Genomic DNA, 24,389 nt, shown 5'->3' on the forward strand with positions numbered 1-24,389 from the left:
ATGGCATATGCAGTGGGTTGACCACAAGGCTTTCGCCAAGCACACTTTAAAATTTCCAAAGTTTCTTCGGTAATTTTTTGTTATGTGGAAGTTGGGTAAACGAAATAATGCAAAAGTTTTCTTTTCTTGCGAAAGCAACACTCCGCGAGTCGCCGAGCCACTTCGTGGAGCTCAGGCAAGGCCATAGTGCGCATGCGCGAGGAGCAGTGACGTCACACGACGCACAGTTGGCGCGTCGCCGCCGTCGCTGCGTGGGTGACTCAGAGGTCCCGCCGCCGGGCTCACCAGTTGCGCATGCGCAGTAGCAGCACATAGCTAGCGTGCCGGGGCCTCCGCCGCTGCTGCGCGCTCTCCATCGCCTCTCTCTCTCTCACTCTATTCGTTGCTTTCGCAATCCTACAGGTTTAACCAGAGCTAAACCACTGCCATTTTTTTCTTATTACTGGTAATAATTATGGCTGCTGCTTAACTAAAGCTGAACTATCTGTCTCGTACGCACAGCAGCACGCGGCGTAATACAGTTTAACCTTTCATCCATAACTTAAGAACTGTTAAGTTGCCTCGACTGCGGGCTCTTAGGTATAGAAGCAATATTTGGAAGCTCATTTATATTTTATTCGCTCATGAAATTCTACGAAAGAAGTCTAATTATTTACGTACCATAGGAAATATAGGCATTTTTGTAGGTTCTTTTCAATGTTCTTGGTATTAAATATGTTAGTCGCAACATCATCGAGCACATCAAAATGAAGTTGAATATACATTTTAGGTACACATATTTGTAAGGAACGGAAAATTATATGTATCCAATACAAACTTCAGTGAAAATTATGGTAAATATTTACAGTCAAGCCCACTTGTAGGGGCCGCAGTAGTAAAGAATGCTCACTTTTTACGAGCTATGGGACGTTGCCTTCAGAAAACATACTAGAGCAATGGCATTGCATCTCAGATACAACGAACGATCATGACAGCGCAACTCGATAAGAGCGAACGAGGACGCTTAGTAAACTCGGCTAAGCAACCGAAAAACGCACGTTTACGGACGGCGTGGAGACCGAAAAGTGTTTCCGTGACGCTCCGTGCCCCTTCCAAAATCACCGAAAGAAAGCTATAGAAAGTCCGCGCTGAGCGCACTCTAACGCACTGAAGTGTCAATCTTTGCATGCACATGAGCAAGTTGGTCTGAAGTGGAAACGGAAGCATAGACCGCGGAACAGGGGCAGCGTTAAATGCGAAGCAACTGCACGCAGTCGCTAATTAATAGCAGCTATCAGAGAACTTAGACTGCCAGTCACATGTTATGCCTTGTTTGCCCTGCCGGTCACGTGACGTGCGTTCTCCGAGCAGTTCGGCAACCTTCGTGGTGCTGTTGGGCGAAAGCAGAGGCGCATACAAGAGGCAGTGCAGTTCATACGTTATGCACGCTGTTGCGTTGCACTAGCTTCACAGCTGCATCCGCAGAACTTTGACGAGCATCGGTGACGCACAAGCCGGCGTAGACAATCAGCTGCCACGAACGCTCATTTATAATTACCAGTATAGCGCTCCTAAAGCAGCTCATTCGCGGCAGTGATGTCGGCGAGAATCACAATTCCACCCATACCCAGCTAATCTGGACAAAAGCATTTTTCAGCGAGAGTTTATGAACGCAATGTTTTCATTAATTCTTAGATTTCACTATTACAATCAACGTATTCGCGAAGCTACCGTCGGCATCATTGCAATTTTATGCTGTTAACGTTTTTTCTATCAGCAAAAACGCTCTCCATTGGTTGTCAGTTCAGTCTTAACCGCTCAATGCGAACGATGGAAAAACTTTAAAGACAGATTTTGCTACGTATCGAAAAATTGCCTATCCCTGCAGAAAAAATTTATACGGTGCAATAAACTCATACAGTTCGTCATACAAATATCAGACTTATCATACAGAATTATCGGTTCGGTTCATGGGGTTTAACGTCCCAAAGCGACTAAGGCTATGAGAGACGCCGAAGTGAAGGGCTCCGGAAATTTCGACCACCTGGGGTTCTTTAACGTGCACTGACATCGCACAGTACACGGGCCTCTAGAATTTCTCCTCCAAAGAAATTCTAGCCGCCGCGGCCGGGATCGAACCCGCGTCTTTCGGGTCAGCAGCCGAGCACCATAACCGCTGAGCCACCGCGGCGGCTACAAAAAAAAATTATCGTACAAATGTCATCATTTCTGTAAAATCATACAGTCATCATAGAGATGTCACAGAATATCACACAAATTGAATGATATATAATACAAATTGTATGATATTCTATGATCAAGCCTCTACGAGGTTACTGCATCATAGAACTTTTTTTCACCAGGGATTCGCAGACTCGACAAATCAACTCAGAAAGCAATAACAAAGCCACAAAAGAAGGCGCCAACAAGCCTTCATTTCTCAGCCCTTGCAGCCCAAAGCCTAGGATAACCACAGTAGGATTCATGTATATGCCACTTCCTTCCTTTCGCCCCTTCTGCGCCCTTAACCCTTCCCGTCCTCAAGCTTACTCTTCCAGCCCACTCGCCATCGTAATTAAATTTGAAGCTGCACACTGGACTCTCAGTTGTCATCCCGGAAGGAGAAGCCGAACAAACTCCAAAATCATTGTTTAATTTAACTTTGCGTGTTTTTCCCTGTTTGCTATATGCTATTTTCAATGCAAAAAGGAATTCTGTCAAGTTGTTTAGCTTTTGATGTCATCTGTGCTCTGAAAGCTTATGTGGGCTATTGAAACTTCTTAGAGCGACTACAGCGAAGCGAGGAGCGGTAGTTGAGCAAATCTCATATATCTCAAAGAAACCTAGCACACTTCAGAATTCGGACCAATCTTGAAGTAATGCCTCTTATGTAGGTTGTCTCAGAGTACGCTCATTGGTCGTTTGGGTGCAGTACTTCATTCTATAAAAATTGAATGCGCACGGGCGCCATGCGAGCACGTAGTCACATTGTTTTCCCCTGTTGCTCGAATGGGCAAGTAACTTATCGGCATGGTTTTGAAGTTCAAGCTAGGACTGTAGCCACGAGGCACATCGTTCATGCATACAGTCTGAAGCGTCATGCCATCAGTATTCCGACAATGATCACAGTTGGTATCTGCACGTAACAACAAGGGAGACTCACGACGATGCATTGATTATCAAGCAGTAATTCTGCACTTGTATTAGGTAAAATAAAGTAGCGAATTATTTCAAAGCAAAGACTAAAAATAAATGCAGCTAAAACTCATTTTTTGTGTGGCTTGCGAGAAAACCGAAAAAAATATGGCGGTCGCTCCGACAGACGTGAAGAGCACGAATGAAAATCTGAAGCCGCGGAAAAGGGACGGCCCCGGAGAGCCGCGGGTCTCGGTGAACAGCAACTGCGGACGGCTGCTATCCTATTGCCTGAGCACGCGTCTGAAGCGTCCCGGCCCAGTACGATTTGTCGGCTGTCGACGCAGGGCACCGCCAGTGACGGCGAGTTCACGGCGCTAGTCTCGACGATGGAAAAAGACGTCGATGACTCGGGCCTGTCGCGATGCAGCTCAGCGCTCGAGCCGCTGCAGTGAAACAGCGTCAAAGACGTTGCTTCTACCCCACGCATGCAGGTTCCGCTGTCTTCAGGACCACAATTCGCTGGGTTCAATGCGTCCATGGAGAGATCGCTGACAGCCTCGGGTGGCGTCCGGACGCGTTCCTCAGGAGGCAAGATTCCGAGCTTGGCCAGGAACGCCGAAAGTTTCCGACTGCTCGTCGCACCACTGAACTCGGATGGGACACCATCGCTGAGGCTATATTCGCTTCTTAGTGGGGAGCGCGAGACATGCCTCTCCGTAGTTTCGGCAATTCCTTTCTCCGTTCTCGATAGACCGCCTGTCGAATGCTTCGACGATGAAGGCAGCACGGCATGATCTTTGGCTGACCTGGTAGAGTTGTGACAAATGCTTCCTAGTGCGTTACCACTGTGGGACATTTCACTCGCAGATGGAAGAGATGATGCGCTCTGAGATATGTTGGGCAAAGAAACTGATGACAATTTCGCGGAAAGCTTCATAGAAGAGCAGCTCACCTTCACACCGCTTGACGATTGCTTTGGAAAGCGGCAATCAATGTTTTCCAAGCACATGGCTCTCCTATCCTTGCTTGCAGATCCTTTTCTGGAGACCCCGAATTCTGTTGTTCCAGCAATTTCCAAAAGCCGTTCTTTTAATTTACGTACCCTGCCGCTAACACCACTCCGCGGTCGTGGCACCGGTGTAAAAGAAGGCGCGTCTTTAGAAACGACAGAGCCGGTAAACGGGATATTCCTGACCTTCCGAGGCAACGCCGTAGGTGGCTTAACAGCTGGCTTCTGTATCTCTGAGCCGCCTTTAGCAGCCGGGTACAGGTGGCTCTGCCTAATCACGACCGAAGCCTGGAGGTCTGCGTGATCCAACTGATGATCCTGCTTCGAAAACGTTCCCAGCGTGTCCTTAGTCGAAGCTTCGCTGCAGTTCGCTGACAATACCGTGTCGCTCACCACTGTGGAGAGGATGGCATCCCTCTGGACGCTGGCCCTGTCAGCACCGCACTTCTCGGCGCAAGGTGGCCTGGCCATTGAAGCGGCAATGCCTGACCAAAAGTGGGGCTTGCAGTACGCGGAAGGCAGATCTACACTGTGTAATGTCTCCTCGTCGCCATCGGCCATCTCGGTGGTTGTTGCGACCGTCGAGACGAATCTGAGCGTCGTTTCCTCGGTGTCATTTGCACCATCGATGCTTCCAGCTGCTGATGAGGCGGCACTCGATGTGAGAGAGGTCAAGTCACTTGAGTGAAGTGCGCCTCGAGAAGTCCGCCACGTCGCCTTTGTAGCGCTGACAGCTGACCGCCTCTGCAGAGGTTCCGAGAAATGTTTGCGCACCGCGAACGGACTTCGCAACCGCAATCGCAAAGGCTCGGATCGGGCGTGAGCAGGGAGAGTTTGGCGCTGTGTACTGCGAGGTGTCACGGTGCGGCGCTCGGTGGAAAGAGCAGTGACGGCCACCTGCGTTCCATCGAGCACAGTAAACATTCTGTGAGAGGAGAATTACTTTTAGACTTTTGTTCAATGCTCGCAAAACATCGCTGAGTTCAGCACATGAAAATGACGCTGTCGCACTTCTGTTTCCGGCATAACACAAAATGGATACGTTATGCATGAGGAAAAGGTCACGGTTGTTCAACATATATGTTCACCGCGCTGTACCGGCCAGCACTTCGACGAAAGTTTACGCTTGAATCCCCGCTTCAGCTTTTCAGGAAGTATGAACTGGCTAACGAACACACAACGTGGTTGGTAACGACGGCGTTGCGGCAATTACGGTAGAATCGAACCAAAGAAAGCAAAAAGTTTTACAATTTTGTTCAAGTGTATACCTACAGCCATGCATCGACCATACTGACTGAAGGACATTCCTTCTCAATCAATTGATTTCCGACACTCGATAAGGCCAGCAGTTGCCCTTGATAACTGCATGATCATTCGCTACACGGGACAGCAGAGATGACATGGTGACTCTGGGCCCAGCATTGTAATTTCTCTTCCGGTTTTAATTGAAATAATTAAATAATGCAGGTTAATGGTATTCAATGTCTTACACGACGAATAAAAAATTTACGTTTGGAATTTCTTTACTTGCTTTAGAAACAACAATTAGCTATTAACCCTGCCCCATATCTGTCGCTTTCAACGTCGAGGTATACAAGCCACCATCATCGTAATTCTCTGACGCCGTATTTTACACGAACAGATTTATTCAAATTTTCATTTTTTTCCTCGCACAGTAACGGACTGGAATAATTTTTTAGTGCCTTTCGCCACACTTTGATGTTTACTAACTTTGTTATTATTGTTTCGTTTCCCATTTTACCCACCCTGCTTGGACCTGTATAAGGTTTGCAGTATTGAATAAAGAAAGAAAGGAAGAAAGAATGAAAGGAAGAAAGAAAGAAAGGAAGAAAGAAGGAAAGCAAGAAAGAAAGGAAGAAAGGAAGAAAGAAAGAAAGAAAGAAAGAAAGAAAGAAAGAAAGAAAGAAAGAAAGGAAGAAAGAAAGAAAGAAAGAAAGAAAGAAAGAAAGAAAGAAAGAAAGAAAGAAAGAAAGAAAGAAAGAAAGGTAGAAAGAAAGAAAGAAAGGAAGAAAGAAAAAAAAGAAAGAAAGAAAGGAAGAGAGAGAGAGAGAGAAAGAAAGAAAGAAAGAAAGAAAGAAAGAGAGCAAGAAAGAAAGAAAGACAGAAAGAAAGAAAGAAAGAAAGAAAGAAAGAAAGAAAGAAAGAAAGGAGAAAGAAAGAAAGAAGGAAAGAAAGAAAGAAAGAGAAAGAAAGAAAGTAAGAAGGAAACAAAGAAAGAAAGAAGGAAAGAGAGAAGGAAAGAAAGAAAGAAAGAAGCAAAGAGAGAAGGAAAGAAAGAAAGGAAGAAAGGAAGAAAGAAAGAAAGAAAGAAAGAAAGAAAGAAAGAAAGAAAGAAAGGAAGAAAGAAAGAAAGAAAGAAAGAAAGGAAGGAAGGAAGAAAGAAAGAAAAAAAGAAAGAAAGAATTGAATACCTATTATATAAAACTTTTACGAACAAACTGGGATGCAACGTTACAGGACGAACGTAAGAACCATTACAGAACACTCACATTCCTATTGAAAGAAATCTACCTATAAATCCAGAATAAATCTACCGGCAAGTTATAAGAGCCGAATGTTTTAAAGAGTCTGCTTTCGCTCGTGAGTCGTGGCGAAACTATTTCGTACGCAAGCACATCCGCCCTTCTAACATCAAGGCAGGGGAAAGGTAGGTGATAATGGACTATAAAGAATTAATAAGTGGTGTTGTTCTACCTTTCCCCTGCACTCTAATCGAGAAACCGTTTTCCACTAGTAAACTAGGTGACCACTCGAAAAGAGAATTATATTCCCTAAACGAAAACAAAAGTTCCTTTGTCAACTTTTGGCTACTATCACTCGGAAGAGTCGAACATAAAATTATTAAACACGTCATTCATAATCTTATATTGATTTGTCCTAAAAATAATTATTAAACACGTCATTCATAATCTTATATTGATTTGTCCTAAAAACAATAACCTTATTGCTTTCAGTCAACTCGTCTTCCTCCGCGATCATTGTGGAGCTGAGTTGTTTGAATTGATAACTGACCATCGCCATATACATAGGTCTCATCACGCAGATGCATCATTTACTGACTTTGTAAAAGCATTCTGATATGTCCCACATTACCCCCTGACACATAAACTTAAGCCAAATATTGCGACTGCCATTCTTGATTAAGGTAAAGTTTTATTGCCGAAAATAATTGAAATATTATTTAGTCAGGAAACTTAGGAGAGTTTCGTTGTCAGTGTTTAACATGATCGCCTCTGCGCTAAGCTCTTAACTTTCACTCCAAAATCAAAAATTATTCTTAGCATCCCTATGAATAGCGTGAAAGAACAGCGAACATATGAGATAACGCCTCAGTATGCACCAGATCAGCACTAGTGAGGAACCAATACGCTGCAGAGATAAGCGTTCTTGGCTTGTCCTCGCATGGTATTACAGTGCTTTGTGTATACAGCAACCACGGGTGGCAGTCTAGATACTGCCTTTCAGAGCCCTGGCTGTGATAAAATGGTCATAGAAGTTTATTTGTCTTATTCTGTAGAAGAGACTCGGAAACATACCAAGAAATGATCTAATAAATAGTGGCTCTATCAAAGTCATTATTTTTTAAGCGCAGATAAGCAGATCCTAGGGGTAGAAACACTCCCAACCTAGCTTTGCCCTGAATTGAGGCTTTGGCTGTGGGTGCTACAGTGCTTACCTGCGTCGTAGAAGAGTGCTCGCTGCATCTGTCAGTCCGGTCTGTCTGACCCTCCAGAGACGTGAAACGCTCCGCCCCACCACGCTCCCCTTCCAGCCCAGCATCGTCCAGTAACTGCGACACAGGTTCCAGTTTCGTGGTCGACGAGTGGCAGAATGCTTCGCCCTCGCCCTTGAACGGCACCTTGGTGCGCAGGGGCACGGGCGGACGGGACAACTCGACAGCGTGCAGCGCTTCGGAAATCACCTGTACATAAGGCATGTACTGTGGAGGTTGTCATCATGCTTGCACATGTGAACAGATCAATCGTCCTGGTAAAATTCCGAGCATACTTTTTGCAATAAGATAAGTACTCTGGTTATAAAACAACGCAGATGCAAGGTCTTTTACAGAAAGCATCAAGCGTCTGCTGCTAACACGTCTTCACAAATACATATTGAACATTATTAACTTTTCTAACGTTGTCGAATGGAAGTCCGACAGAAAGAAGTTCGTGGTTTATTTTATACTGACAAACTCAACAAGCTACAAAACGGGCCCGTGTAGATAATACTCTCACTTGCCAATGTGCATTAGGCGCCTTCAAGAGATTGTGAAACATTTTAGAGGTTGATATTTTAATGCATTAAATCTGAACAGGAAGTTGTGAGCATTCAAGCTTTCTTCCCTTGCTCCACATAAGCACCAAATTCACAATTAATAATTTTTAAAAAGTCCGACGTTGTTGCAGTTAGGGAGGAACAACTTAGTGCGTTTTAAGCACCTATCTCCGTGAAGCGCCAAGTTGATTATTGGCATCACCCAACCAAGCACTGTCATTTTGTTTTGCCCAAATTGCGTCACTAGCATTTAAGTTTTGAGTGGAGCTGTTTTCAGGTAATTTGTTTAATTATTATTATGCTCAATCTTAACAACCTCGAAGGCGATAATACTACATAAAAAAATGTATGCTTTACGAACAAGATGATTTGGAGGCTTCAGCACACAGGTAAGCTTCCGGGATGCTCAAGCTTAGGACAAAAACAACGGCATCATGGTAAAGTGAGTTCTAAGGCTCTGATGAGAACCCTCAAGAAAGAACACACTGGTCTATGCTGCGTACTTGTACTGTGAGGTCGGGATAATGCAGCCCGGCACCTGAGGTAGCGAGCAAAGGTACAGTGATGTTTATAACTAGAGCGCGTCCTCATGTTTACCGCGTTGCCAAACCAAGAGTGAGAGGCCAGGCCTTACAATTGATTTTACACAGTTAGATGGCGCAGTAAGCGGCTGCAGTTGCCTGATGATGAGATGGGTATAGGCTAGGTACAGCCGAACACCTGGAAAAAAGAAAACGTTTGAGCGCTAGCCTTAATGCATCATCGAGATCGATCAGACGAAGCCATAAAAAATTCAATTAGTTTTTTTTTTTTGGAAAGGAAATGGCGCAGGATCTGTCTCACATAACTCGGCGGACACCTGAACCACGCCGTAAGTGAAGAGAGGAAGGTGCGAGTTAAAGAAGAAAGAGAGAGAGGTGCCGCAGTGGAGGTCTCCGGAATAATATCGACCTTTTGGGGATCTTTAACGTGCCCTGAGTTCGCACAGCACACGGGCGCCTTTTGCGTTCCGCAGTATATTTCGTCTGTTCTCCCGTGAGCTTCAACTGAGTGATTACCTTTTGCGTGATATAGTTGTTACGTTTTTTTTAAATAAAAAGCAAGCATTTGTGCGGAACATGAGTAACACTTGTTAGCTCCTCACGTATCAGAGATCATCACAAAGCATTATGTTACAACAAAGCACTATTCTCCGGCACAAGAAAGCCGCCGTTAAATATGACCAATAATCGGAATAATCATTAGTAACTACCCAAGTCTATCTAGTTGCTTGACATGCTGCTAGCGGCCGGCGCCCTGATCACTAATGTACACAAACAAAACCCAATGAATAGTAGAATAAATACGCAAACGAAGCAAATCGTGGCGGTATTCACAGGACGATTCTGCACTGTCCTCATAAAAAAAGCAAACGAATGACGTTACTTCTATTAACACCGCTTAAGAAACTCAGCTACAAGCGGATAAAACATGCAGCGTCATTCTGTACAAAAAAAAAGCAAGCGAGACGCGGCAAATTTCATGGCACTCCATTCCTGGTTGCGCTCTTCGTTAGGAAAGCGTTGAGTGTTCCTCAACCATTCCATCTCCGTTTCGCTGCGTTATCGGCCATCCTCGACGCGACCCTCGGGGATGGCGCCTCAGCCTACCTGCAGCTGGCTCGACGTGGTTCTGCGGTAGCGGATGGACCTCTTCAGCGGCGTCGGGCGGAAGGGCACCGCGGCGGGGGGCACCAGGCGGCTGTTGGCGGTGCGGGCGCGGTGCAACTGGGCCACCGAAGGCCACCGGCGGTGCTCTGAGGGGGAAGAAGACTCTCCTCCGGTCTCCTTGGAGGGGTTCTGCACCCCCACCGGTGTCCGGGATTCGTTCGATGGCCGGCGGACGCCGCTTTCCTCTTCCCTTACAGAAATCTAAGTCCCATTTGGAATAAGTGAACACAGAGTTAAGCTGGTCGCCAAGGCCACGCGAGTATCATTGAAGTGCGTCCGGTGGACTATATGTCCTGAATATACCGCGCGCATATTAGTTTAGGGCGTTCAGAGCGCTTCCACTGCACTGATTAGATACTTGTGATCTGCGCGTTCGGTGTGTTAATAGTTAAAAAGCTTATGTAGCATACAAACTGGACGAACCACATCGGAACAAGGATTAAAAGTCCAGGGGGCAACCGCATGGCAAAATAGTATCAGTTGCACTCCCATCGTGTTTTTAAGCTAGAGACCATTTAGCCTATATTCATCTGCACGCCTCCCTAAAAAAAACTGCAAGGAAATAAATGTTGTGGCTATCTGGTTTACATAACAAGCTCAGCGGCGTTCGTGCTGTGTTTATTGTCGTTTCTTCTCAACTACACTTCGTTAAGTCTAAATACAGCAGGATTTTTGTATCAAATGAATAAACTGTAGAGAAAATAACTTATTTCAGAACTGCAAACAAAAAAAAAGACCTGGTGGCTGCGTTGGATTGCGGGCTCTTTTGTACTGAACACATCAAGAAACAGATGTAAAAGAAATCAGTTGCTAGTTTCTAAACAGATATGTCTTTAAAGGTGCCCTGCGACGTAAATCAAGCATGAGGTCTTTACTGTTTGTATGCAAAGTAAAAAACACTGCTGCACCTTAATGCCCAAAGAGATGACCGAAATCGTAAAATTAAATATATTCTTCTTCTCCAGAAATGATCCTTTCGGGCCTCAGGTGTCGCAATGCAGCGCCCACTTTCCGCAGTTGAAACAAGGTGGCATTCAGATTGGGTGCTGCCTTTCTAACTGATTGGGCGTACAGTTTGAACCTAGTGTCTTTATACTCGCAAAATGGATCCAAAGTATTAAGGCGTAGAGTGCTGTAAGTGTTTCGCATGCCACAAAGCTTAAAAGCAGCAGTGAAACCGAACGAAAACTAAGAAGAACGCTAGGGGCACCACTTTCCATTTCGTTTCAAACTTTCTTGAAGGCGAGCACTGTCGTTCAAACCACACCAAATCGGCAGCAGAACAAAAAAAAAAAAGAAAAGCGGGTGGACACATCTTGCTCAAAAATGGGAAAGGAGATGCCGGGAGGAGATAGGAGGCGAGGTTGGAGGAAGAGGGGGAGGCCTTACAATTCTACCAATTAACATCGAGAAGCTTCCTTTGTAGAGTTAGTCACACCTGCCCTGTCTACGGCGCGTACATGGTGCGTATATTCTAGCCGCGGTTCTGATTGGTAGCGCCCAGTCTCAGCATTGGGTGAGTGAAATGGGCAAGTGAAACGCGTTTTCGTCTGATTGTTTCATTATCCAGGTGGAAATACCTTCTTTTGCATGCTCTGATTTCATTCATTATTTTTTCTCCACTGGCCTCTGGAACGCACGAGGAATCCATTTAGTCAGATTAATTGACAGCGAGGAAAACATCGCGCTGCCCTTTTAACGTCTGAAAGGTGCCTTTTCGAATGAATTGCTATACAAAGCGTGTCTTCTCACTGGATGGAGTGTTGATTACATCAGAGGAGCCACAACGCACTGCTGATTGTGCCGACTAGGTTCACGCGGTCCAGATGGCTTCTGGGTGATAGAGTCGGGAAAAGTGCGTAAATGCATTTCGAGCTCTTTGGTAGGTGTGCCATCAGTAAACACGTGTATGAGTTCGCTCCTGAGAGCGTGTGCACAGGAATTCTTTGCACCGATGTGAACCGATCGGGGGATGTGTGCTTCACAGCGACTGCTATGAGCATACACTCATATTACATATGAACTTTTGTAAATTTGTGCGCAGTTGTGTGCCCATATACAATATGTAAAATTCTCCAGCCACTACGCGTCTATCGGGCTTCGTGTATTCTCAGAGACAAATCAACTCCGTTGAGAAATTTCTGGTATCTAGGGCGAATATAATACCTCGCATTCAAACGAAGTGATCCAGAAATACTGCCCCTTTATCAACTACATTGAATACTAACTCGATTCCTCTAGAATAAACAGATACTGGCAGAAGATTACACCTGGCGGTGCAGCTGTAACTTAGACCACAAAGATCACTATGTGCCCTTTCCGCTACTTTTCTAAATAAAGCCTCGTATTTCTTGCCTCCTGCGGCACGTAGAAGGCATTTGCTCGGTCGTTGAAAACTAAACCCATCAGGGCTGAGAAATCACCCGAAGCATCGCATGCGCTGCACTCACCCTTCTTCTGTAACTTTTGGGCGTGGTAGAATTCAAAGAAATAGTGAAAGCAAGGGCAAAAAAATGGCGTCGAGTAACACGTGCTTCAAGATGCTGTAAGCTTTTCATGCAGGAGTTTGGGAATCTACCTCGGGATTGTTTCAGGAGCATTACTGATAGAATTTTCAAACGACGTACGCAGAAATTGGGCATCAAGTTAGAAGCGACAGTAAATCAATCAAATACATATCTCAGTGGGCGTCTCCTAGACGCGGACAAAGTGCATCTCTGCGAAGGCGATCAGGTATGTTAATACGAATAGCAATATTAGTACCTTTATTTTCCCCCTCACCGATGGGGAAGGCTGTAGATAAAAGCTGGAATGGTCGCCCCCCTTCTTCCGAAAGACAATGCTAACTGAAAACATCACAACAATGAACAGTACAATACCAACACAAAAATAATAGTAAAGCCCACATTACAAATAATAATAAAAACATATTTGCAATCCACAACTGTGAAATGGAAGAAAAGGCAACATTTCGAGGAAGAAAAAAGAATATTCAACGGATAAGCAAGAGCACAGTTAGGGTGGGAAAGATGGAACAAAAGAAAACGCTTTTATCGCATCAGTAATTCTGCAATACACATTAAGCACGAAACAGACGCCTAAAACATGCGCATCCCCTAGTATTCGCGAAAAAAAAAATTGAAAAAAGAAAGGCAGCAGTGCAGCTCATGCTGCTCAAAACAACAAAACCTGGGATTCAAACAACAAAAAAGACGAAATTACTGCTTTTAGTACCATCAATCGGGTTTTATGCAGCTGGACGTGCTTTACGGTAGATGAATGCAGACTGATTCTGAGCCATTTCCTTACCGCGCCTGTAAGCTCTGCAGACTCCGTCAGAGGAAGCAGCATCGATACGGCTGGCAGCTTCGCTGGCTCGGTGGCAGCCGCAGGAGGTGCAATGGGTGGCGCCGTTCCTGCTCTGGTAGCAGGCACTGGCACTAGGACGGCATGCTCCGCTTCTGAAGACATCGGTGCTGCGGAATTGCTGCGGTGCTGCGGTGTGGTGAGCGGAACAACCGGAGTAACCCTGTTCTTCGCCTCCACGGAGTATTCCCGCAGCAGCGTGCGCTCGCGCTGATGGTGTTGGTTGCCCATTTGGGTGACCTGTGTGGCACGCCAGCGGAGTGCCATGATTGTCAACTGGCTTATTTGTACAAGGAACAATAGCGCTTCTATTCAACGCCATGCGGCATCATTCTGACTGTAATGCACTTTTACAAAATCATTCCCTGAGAGTTATATAGACTGCTTTTTGCCATCGCCTAGGGTTCTGTACTCATAATTCTGTTATCTAGGTCATGGCAGAGAAGGCGCTGAAGGCAGGCCGCTTGCCTTGTGAGAGCTCTAGCAATATTACCAAGGTACCAATAAGAACCTTAACAAATCGCTCTTCTCCAACTGAATAGAGAAATGTAATCGTATCTTTCAGAAAGCGAACCTCAGTTAGCGGTAATTGATTGATAGCTATAATGCCTGACAACACAGCCTTTTAGGGCACCATGTAGCGTGCGCCCTCACCTTGATGCTGGTGAGAATTTCGGTCAGGTTTTCGATGTCTGTAGAAGACGACGTGCTCTCCGGCTGTGCCTCTTTGGCGAGGGCCTTGGGTGTGAGAATGCGTTGGTCTATGGACGCGGTGGCCTGCTCACTTCCTTTGTCTGGAGCACTGGTGCTCGTTGTCGCACCTGTTACAGTATTATAAGGCAACCAGAAGTGACGTAACAATTATTTAAGAGTTCAGGGCAACAGAATTCCTTCCGCAAGTAATGTATAAGGTAGGAAGAAGCCTGGGAGGCGTGAGAGGGGATTACTATAGGTCCTTGTGAAACAACTTCCTGCGGGGACTACGGCACCAACCGGCAGTAAAGCAATTTCTACTGCTGCCATTTCTCGTTCCTATACCTTGTTCCAGTTCGCTGCCTCCCTTTCATACGGCTTGTGGCAGCAACGGGAGAAAAAACGCGACAAAATATGCTAGTGATCCAACAACGGTCACTAAACCGCATCTATTAAGGCGGAAGCATTTAATGCCTCATCGTTGTCGACAGAAGGTTGTCAGCAGAGGTGTCGCGCTTTTGGGTTGGTCGAAGTGGCTATGACGTCAGAGTGCGCGGATTCGAAGTAATGAGGTCACTCACGAATGTCTGACGCCCCCTTTTGGAGCACACGACAACTAATAAAATAGTTGTCGTCCGCTCCGACAGGGGGCGCAAGGCTTCCGTGGGTGACCACATTACATACCTCATTACTGCGAACAGAACCATGGACACAACTGAACTCACCGAAGCAGAGAGAGAGACGCGCTAAGGAAGCAGACAAAGTCGGCAGTCAAAGTGTGTAGTCAAATAAAGCCCTAGTACAGAACTAACAGTCTCGCAGTAAATGCCAAACAGTGCGCCAGGAAAGGCTTTCGCCTTGCAGCACTTTAGAGAGCCTAAGTGCCCCCGGAATTTTTTAGTTTACTAGAGTGAAAGATTCTTTTGCGCTCCAAAACAATCATTTCGTCTTTAGAAGTAAGATGTAATACAAGCTGCGTCCGTCACTGCCAATGCTACAAAAGGTTACGGCTTGTCTACTGATTAACGTATAAAGTGATACCAGCAGCTACCACTTATAACAGATAAAGAGTGGTTCTCAGAAAAAAAACCTACAAACCAACCATATGTCAAAAAATAAAGTTACACAAGCAGGAGCTTCCTGCGAAAGTAATTCTTCTGCAGCGATGAAATCCCCGATTAAAGGGAGATAGGTGTTCTCTGAAAACTTTGTTTTGCTCAGTACCGAACGCTGAGAGGAAACGTGCATTTGATAGCAAAATTTAAACGTGAAGAACACTTTTCAGTGACATCTCTCCCTCAATTTCGCAGCTGCCGTATTTGGATGAAGGTCAAATACAAAAACGAGTGTGTTCTCTACGATAGCAGCGGACGTTAAAGAACCGCAGGTAGTCGAATTATTCTGGAGCGCTCACCAACATAGTCCAGGTGTCGCTTCGAGACATTAAACTTCCCGATTTAAATTCAGATTTTCTCTCTGCAATTGGCAAATTCTCATAGAAATGGCTACCTTTGATAACGCCACTGAGCTGTGGGCGCTCCAGTTTGCCTTTTATTTAGCATGTTTTTGCCTGATGCATGCGCCGATAAGTATCGCTGGCTAGGCTGTATAATTTATTTTCATTTCTTAGTTGAACATCACTCTTGCCAGCACTTCTGCCTTTTCTGCATCGATCACCACAGTACATTTCGCCAAAGCGGTTTTAACCCTGTAATTAACAAGCACTGAAAACTTGATATGAAACCTATGAACTCCGGGATTTTTCAACTAACGGTCCGTTCATTGCAGAAGCGAAAAAAATGAGAGAAACATTAAGAAAAATATTATTAAATCAAGCAATTTTTGATCATTTTGAGTTAAAGTTCAGGGACGCTCGTACTGCGCGTATTTAAGCAGGCGCATACAATAAATCAACACAAAAATTCCTAATCGTCTATCACCTGCCTGTGCGGCATTATGACCACGGAAATTCAAAGGGTATCCGAAAGCGGCTCATAGTAAAGGTGCGGTATTCCTGGAAAGTTACAGCACTCTGCTTCACGAATATCCTTCAGAATGAATATTTTTTTAAAAGCGTTTTGTAGAAGCTGGATTACATGTAGTCAAAGATTTAATTTCAGCGCCTTCGGGCCTTTCCTTCTCTCGTCACTTCTTGCACGCTCAAATGTCAACGCTCTCCGTCGGCCCCACCGCGGTAATTCTCCGGGGGGACGGAGCTTCCTGACCCGCTGGAGCGACGCTGCTGACTCGCTGCGGCCATGGTAGTTGTATAATGCCTGAAAGAATCTAACCAATAGCCATCTCTGAACGAAATTACGCAGCAGTGTGAAACGGAGCAGAGCGTGAGAATGAGAGTCGCCGGAAAGGAACACATGCGAACTTTTGCGCTTGATTGTGAGTTCTCTGCTGCGTGTAGAAGTGTATTATTTGCTTCAAGTGTTCGCGGCAAGAGAATGTACTGATTGAGCGAGTTTATGTACTCTCAATAAGTAAAGCATGCGAATTAAGGTGCCTGAAGGCGAAATGAAGATCAGGCAGGAAAGCGCGTTGAACCGAGATGTTGTTTTTATTTAGTTATGTCAAAAAGAACCAACTGGCCCACCAAAAATTTGTTGAATTACGACTCTCCTCAGGTGTTTCAGAGGCGTTACAGTCAGCTTTTTCATGAATTAATCTTCAGCAGATTTTCTGAATCTCTCGCAACAGACACTTCATCCTTGGTTGAATAAGTAAGTGGGAAAATGACACGAGGTAGCCGGAAAGGGCACGGCCAGAAAAATGAGCAGAAGCGTAAAGGAAATTTGAGTAAATACGGCCGCAGCTGGAGCAGTTGGTGGTTGATGTCTTTGTCCTACAGCAGGCGTAGTTAGACTGATGATATGATATTAAGGCGTTACATCCAGCAGTAGCACCGAAGCGGTTACGTTTCAGTCTAGGCCTGCTGATTGTACGCCCTGTAGTTGCCAATGCCCGTGGTTTTCACGGACCAGTATAAAAGAAAAATAGACATCTGGGCAAGTTGGTACGGTGTCAGCTTGAATTTACGGCGCGAAAGACAAGGATCATAATCAGGGCGGTTTTCAGGGCTCTTCATCAATTTTGATTTCCTGTATACTTATCGGTGATTGCGCGTTTTTCGGTGTTGCTTGGCGTGGCTAAATAATCTGTTAGCTTCAATGAACCTAAGTTGCTAGTCACCGCTGGATTTGACTACTTCATGTCGCTGTCTTGCGGGCTGTAAAGTCAAAATATGATCGCATGCCTTTTCAAGTTCACATGCAATGAAATCGCTTGCTGCAAACCTTTTTCCGGGACAGCTGTAGTCGGAACGGGAAAGAAATGCTTGAGCATAGGAGCTGCTGGTCCTGGCAAGCCATTGTAACCCCACCGTGCTTTGATCATCCTAGCAACCTGCGCCTCGTTGTGACCCGCTTGCGCCGTGCCGCTCAAAGGCAGCGCTGTGGGCGCGACGTCGCTGGAAGACACGTCCTCCAGAGCGGTGGCCATGAACTGTTCCACCAAGCGGGCGTCCTCCTCCTTATCGGCAGCGTCTTCCTTCGGTGGAGACTCGGCCGTCCGCAGCGCAGCGCTCTCGATGTCCGCCCTGGGCAGCAACTCGTCGCTGGACGAAGACGATGTTAGGAAAGAGAGCGCGACGGATGCAGACTCCGACAGGGGGCCCTCGTCCACGAAGGGAGTGCCCACGCCCAGACGGTTGCGCTCTCCGAGCGTGGGAGAACGCCTCGGGACTGGCGGGTCCCTAGGGAGGCGAACAAGAGCAAAGAGGTGGGATTGAAGTGTTTTTTTCTAGAAAACAGACAATATACGTGCTTGGGCGTTCAATAGAACTTGACTGCGGGTGCGTTTTTATGGTTTCACCAAGCTAGGTGCATTAGCCACAGCAGTATTTGCAAAGCTCTGCTGCATGTTTGACTACCAGCACAGCGCCGCAGCAACGAAGGAAGGAAGGACAAGCGCTTTTCCTTTCCTGTTGGTCTTTTGTCACGGCGCTGTGCTTGTAGTCAATGTACCAACTAGCTCAACTCTAAGCTTTTCTGTTGCTTGTGTTTCTTAGGGGTAACAGGCACGCAGAAAGATCGAAACGCAACCTCAAATAGCAGAAGTATGTGTGAAATCCGCCCGTATATTAGCTCACCGTACAGCAGAAACGAAGTAATTATAACCCGCCTTGGTTCAGTGGCTACAGAGCCTCGCTGCTTCTCTTAACGTTGCGGACTGAACCCTGGCCACGGCGGCCGTATTTTTTTGCTTGTGTGCTTGTAGAGGTCAGCGCTCGTTAAGAACACCAAATGGTCGAAATTAATCTGCATACCTACTACGGCGTCGCTCATGACCCGTGCCAGCTTCACGGGGTTGAATGCTAACGAATTCATAAAGGAGGAGGAGGGAGAAAAGAAATTTCTCGTGGTTATCCACATCGATCCAATTTTTTTCTGCGAATGTATGTTTCAAAACATGCATTGTGCATTCCTGACCCCCCCCCCCCCCCCCCTCCAAGGCTTGTCCGTAGATCCGCTTCTGCCGTAAATAAGATCATTATATAAACGTTCAATGTGTTCCCGTAAACTCATGAAATTGCGTGTTCTATTGCACTGATGCACGCCACATTAAAGGCAGAAGTGAAGAAGAGGTTCGTCTGTATTCAGTAGCTAATTCTGTAATGGAGAAAAGTTAAGCCGCGTGACACGTGGTTTTCTCCACGCTAAATTTTTTGAAGGTATCCACAGTGATATGCGTCCCACTGGGAGGGATGAAATAGCGGTTCACGATTCAGTTGGAATTCGCACTATTAAATTTATTCCGTTGTACATAAGCATCGTACGCCCTTTGGGCAACGCCACGCAAAATAAACAGCAGCCGCTCACTTCTACCACGGGGCCAACTTGGATGCTTTCGCGACCATCAGACGTAGACATGAACAGGTGCATCAAAAGTAAAACGGAGCACGTGAGCGGTGTCTAAACTGGACAAAACTGCATGACAACGCGCTCTATCATCAGATGTCCAGCAAACAGCGAGGGTGCGTCGGCACATCTCGCTGAGCCATCTCGATGATCCGATGCTCGCCTTATCGTCGGGTCGAGCGAAGTCGCGGCGCTACCATCGCTGCCCGCGAAGAGCGCTTTCAGGGCTTCGTCAGGAATGGCACTATTTCCAATCAGCATGATCGCCGTGGCTCGCGCATCACTTGGCGGCGAGTTTGTTGCGCTATGGAGCATACATCCTTTTGCATCGGTTGCACAAGTGCGGTCAAAATTTTGCTTGCCTAAAGGGAACGCATCAACAAAAGAATGGCATGCATGTATTGGCTCCGCTGTCTTTATGATGCAAATATATGATCAACGGCATAGCTGATGAGGTAATGAAGACCACTTGCTTCAACACAAATTAGCTTTCTTACACTAGAGAAAGCAACGTTAAACAAATTTTCATAGAAAATAAGGTTTTCTCTGATTTAGTCACCTTGGATCGGTTATATTTTGAGCACCTATTTATATCATAAAGACAACGCAGTCAATACATGCATGCTATTTTTTTTTCATGCGCTCCCTTGAGCCAAGCAAAATTTTGACCACACTTGCCAAACCGATGCACTAGCTCTTCACAGAGTGTTGCATAGCGCGCAACAGACTCGCCGCCAAGTGCATTGCAAACCACGGCTGTCAAGCAGACTTAAAATGGTGCCATTCCTGACGAAGCAGAAAGCGCCCGCCACCGAAGGCCAGCTTTTCTGCACGATGCGGGCCAACAAAAATCCCTTGCTAGAAGCATTCCAAGCGCTTCTGGCGAGCAGTGGTGGTATAGCAACGTGGCTTCGCTAGTGCCGACGATAAGGCGAGCATAGATCATCGAGATGGGTCAGCCGGATGTGCCGATGCCTTTTCGCTTTCTGCTGCGCACCTGTTGATAAAGCGCACTGGCATGCAGTTTTTCCCAGTTTGAGACCGCTCGCGTGCTCCGTTTTCCTTTTGGTGCACCTGTACGAAGGCAAATGTACGAAAACAGAGTTCTAGCATTTTCTGCCTTATGATTTGGACAAGTTATGGAACACCTGTGGAATACGGGTTTCAACGTTCCACAGGTGCATTTGGGGACTATAAGGGACGCTACAGTGTAAGGCTCCTGGTCAGTTTCGACTGCCCGGAATTCTTTAATGCGTATTCATACTGAACTGCACGTCGGCAATGTCTGCGGGTGGCATTCATCGAAATGAAGCCGCCGCGGCGATGCTGTGATCCAGCGAACTTCACCTCTTCAGCCAAACACAAAACCCATTGAGCCCGAGCACCGAACTACTTCCGTCATCTCGAATTCGACCGCTAGCAAAAACATGGAACAAGGGGCAGTTTCGCACCTACTGTCCACGGCGTTGTGACAGTCGGTCCTCGACGCTAGCAAGTCATTCGTTGCGGCTAATGGTGGCGCTGACTTCCATTGATCACGGCGCCCGCTCGCGCCCTCGTGATCTTGCGCACACAGTGGCCGTGCACTCTGCGACTGCCAGCGAGCTCCGGCCTTTAGCGAGCCCAGCCCCAGGCCACCTTGGTCTACACGGGAGCTGGATTCGAGCTTCTTCGGGGTTGGAAAAGACCCGGATGGAACGCCAACCTGCGACCTGTGGTTCTCTGACACGAGCGCCTTCGGAGAGGCCTCGTCCTCAAACGTGACGCCCTTGCTTTGGCGGCGAGACGACTGGGTAAGACCAGGCGGGTTTCTTCCGTGGTCTTGTGGACGCATGCCATCATTTCTGCCACTATTCGCAGCAGGCGGCAATGGCGAGCTGATTCCGAGCACATTTCCACGGCTGATCGCCGATGTCCCCCAATCGATAGGTAGAGAAGCGCTACGCTCTTCACGGTTGTGGTCAGCCTTCCGAAAGCGGCTCATCTCACGTAGTTGCGAACCTGGCAAGGGGATGAGGCTGCCCTGACGCCCCAGCGGAGGCTTTGATAGCGCAGCCATCGGCCCGCTCTTGTCTTCTCGCTGGATGCGTATGACGATGCCGTCGTCGTCTGCGCTGTCGATGCTCGAATTGATCAGCTTCTCCACGAGCCGTGATGTGGAGAGCGGCGGTGGTGACCGCAGCGACGGCTGCTTGCAGGCCCCCGTTGGTGTGGTGGTCGACGACCGCAGCGCCGTGGTCGTGCTCATGAGTTCCGGAGAGAAGGAGTTCGCCTTCTGAGCGCGGTCAGGCGGCCAACGAATGAGACGTGGAAGCGGAGGCGTCGCCTTGCGGCCCACATTGCTCTGGGAAGACGTTCTTCGCCGCCCGTAGGGGTGTGCCCCCATCGGTGGCCGCGCTCGGATAGAGATAGACGTGGTCGCAGTCCTGGACCGAGATCCGCCGTACACCGTGTTTGGATGCTGCCACGGCCGCTGCGGATCGCCTCTGCCGTCTGCGGTTTTTCTGTCGGAGAACAGTCTGCGGAACCACAGGGAGAAAAAAAAAACATTTGACAATGCGCCATCAAAATCGGGAAAAACAGATTCACACACTAACGTGGCGCTATCTCGCTCGCCTAGTAGAAAGTGAATGCCATATCAAAGGTATGGTAAGTTCTGGGTGTATTTGCCAATTGAAAGGAATTAGCTACTTGTTTATGCACACTGCTGGTACCGGAGGGGTCTGCTGTCACAAAATATTCTACTTTTGTTTGAGAACCACAGTCGACCCAGGCAAAAGCCTTGAAGGTCGCTAATCATCAGCCTGGTTATGGCAACTGCGAGCTCTGTCCTGGAGTAGCTGCTGGCACTCATCACACCCCTGCCTTTCAGAGGAGATTAACATCAGCCTACATCTACTGAAGGATATAGGCCTCTCTCAGATCCCTCAAATCAACCCTGTCTTGTGCCAGCTACGGCCAACTTATCCCCGCAAAATTCCTAATCCCATCCGTCCCCCTGATTCTCTGCGAGTTCCCCTGCTGCGCTTGATTTCTTGAAATCCACTCCGTTACCTTAAGGCCAATCGGTTTTCTTGGCTTCGTACTGCATGCCCTGCTCAAGCCCATTTCTTTTTGATTTCGACTAAGATATCACGAACTAACGTTTCTCTCCTAACCAGTTCTGCTCTACTACTGTCTTTTAGCGTCATTTTTCTTTCCAAGGTTTGCTGCGCTGTCCTCAAATGAAGTTAGAGCCTTTTCTTTAGCCTCCAAGTTTCCACCCTATAGGCTAGTGATGGCAAGATACTACTGTTATATACTCTCTTGCTCAAATATTTCGAAGAATCCCCGAAGATGGAGTAGCTTTGTAGTAAGCGAGTGATTACTGACTGGCATACACCCAAGCGCAGCCATACGGCAGCAACGGAAAGCACTACACCTTCCACAGAAATTCGTTATTGAAGAGAAATTCGTCCTCATCCAGAGTTTGAACCCGGGACCACCGCTTCACAGGAGGAGTCACCCTACCAACTTCTTTATCACAAACCTGCTCCACCTTGGCGGATTACCCTAATCATTCGACCAACACTGCTCCCTCTTCGAGTTATTGATCAATTTTCTCTCGTCCTATCATATGCTAGCCGTCCCGGTTAGCTCAGTTGGTAGGGTGACTGCTCCGGTGAAGCAGTGGTCCGAGGCTCGAACCCCGGACCAGCAAGAAATTTAACTACGGAAGCTGTATAGCTTTCCTTTGTAGCCATATGGCTGCGCTTGGGTGGATGCCAATCAGTAATTACTCCCATATATTTTCATGGGGCATAATTGCAAGCTGCAATGATGATCTGACAATGCCTGCCAAATGCACTCCACCCCATTCTTTTTATCACTCTCATGGTCCCGATCTGCGCTCACTACCCGTCTACAGTAGACAAATACCTTTGCCACTTCCAATGCTTCGCTATCTATCGTAAACCGCTGTTCCCATCCCAGTCTGTTGAACGTAGGCTTTCTCATTATTTTAGGCCAACCGGTCTGACTTTCGCGTCTTGGTCCTCGATCATGTTCTACAATTTGTCTCCTAACTTAGCTGAGCAATATCAGCAGCAGATCGGAGATTACTATGATCATGGTGGCGGGTACAGTGCGAAACAGACGAAAGGCAAAGGTAGAAGACGACCCCGGTGAGAGATGGTCTGTGTCGTCTTCTACTTTCGTCGTTATCACACATGTTACCTAGCACTTATACGTGGAACAAGACGCTAGCGTGCGTCCTGTTCCACCTCTCTCAATCTGTGTCTGTGTGTAAGCGCTAGCTAACATGTGTGATAATGACAAGAGTAGAAGACGACACAGATGAGCTCAGGTCTGTGTCGTCTTCGACTTTTGTCGTTGTCACACATATATCATCCGTGTCTAAGCACACATAGTGCTTAGACACGGACAGAGAGAGGTGGGACAGTACGCACGCTATAGCGTCCTGTCCTGCCTCTCCTCTGTCACACATGTCAACTTGAGCTTCAATTGGGCTACTTAGTTGTCGTTATCACGCATGCTAACTAGCACGTATACACAGAGATGGACAGGGAGAGGTGGGACAGGACGCAAGCGTGTGTCCTGTCCACCGTTTGTCTGGTTCCTGTGGTCGACAGACGGCGAAATTTGCGGCGCTCTTTACATATGCCGCAATGGACAGATTAAGCATAGCGCGAATGTCCTAGCGTAGACGCGTGTACTGAATTACCAGGAACCTCCTACACACGCGTTGTGCCAGAGGCGAGTCCAGATGCGCATGAAAGTCCTGCGCGCATTCGCAACCGGCGCCCTGTAATCCGGTAAACATCTACGTTACTACGCCCGCGCTATGCGAAATCTCACCAATGGCGAGGCTTGCTTTTTCTTTGTAGAGTTCTGTTGTAAGTTCATGCTGGCTTCTGTGAGGAGTGAAGAACAATAACTCGCTTTACCGAAAAAAGTGACAAATATCACATATCTCTCGCGCCATTTTATTTCAGTGCCGGAAGTAGCTGCGGGAATGCGAGAATGAGCTGGTGATCTTCACTATTACATTTTTGTATTGTAACAGCGTATTGAGAAGAGTTGTGGTGCATATTAGAGCAATCATCTGCATCGTGAAGCCATCGTGCGGAGAAGGCATATCAGTGTGTGCATGAACCTTGCTCACTTACTGTTGACTACCCGAGGTGATGCTACACATCTGAGAATAGCTGATTATATAGTGTTTATTACACACAAGGTGAGGTCACGGACCCATTTTCCATACATTTCACACCA

At 46.9% G+C, this 24,389-nt stretch overlaps 1 protein-coding gene across 1 annotated transcript in view; it reads right to left on the reverse strand.

Moving 5' to 3' along the window:
- Positions 1 to 2,983: 2,983 nt before the first annotated feature.
- LOC149370545 (uncharacterized) overlaps positions 2,984 to 24,389 on the reverse strand; it is a 33,457-nt gene continuing 12,051 nt past the window's right edge. The window contains exons 4-10 of the mRNA XM_089577970.1: positions 20,567 to 21,634; positions 17,493 to 17,950; positions 14,152 to 14,318; positions 13,441 to 13,737; positions 10,072 to 10,332; positions 7,824 to 8,069; positions 2,984 to 5,023 (exon numbers count right to left, since the gene is read on the reverse strand). Of these exons, the coding sequence (XP_089434096.1) occupies positions 3,245 to 5,023; positions 7,824 to 8,069; positions 10,072 to 10,332; positions 13,441 to 13,737; positions 14,152 to 14,318; positions 17,493 to 17,950; positions 20,567 to 21,634 (4,276 nt within the window). The 3' untranslated portion in view covers positions 2,984 to 3,244. The remainder of the gene's footprint in view (positions 5,024 to 7,823; positions 8,070 to 10,071; positions 10,333 to 13,440; positions 13,738 to 14,151; positions 14,319 to 17,492; positions 17,951 to 20,566; positions 21,635 to 24,389) is intronic.

This window comes from Amblyomma mixtum, chromosome 1 (genome assembly GCF_055824585.1).
Source record: "Amblyomma mixtum isolate Tamu chromosome 1, ASM5582458v1, whole genome shotgun sequence".
Taxonomy (NCBI): Eukaryota; Metazoa; Arthropoda; class Arachnida; order Ixodida; family Ixodidae; genus Amblyomma; species Amblyomma mixtum.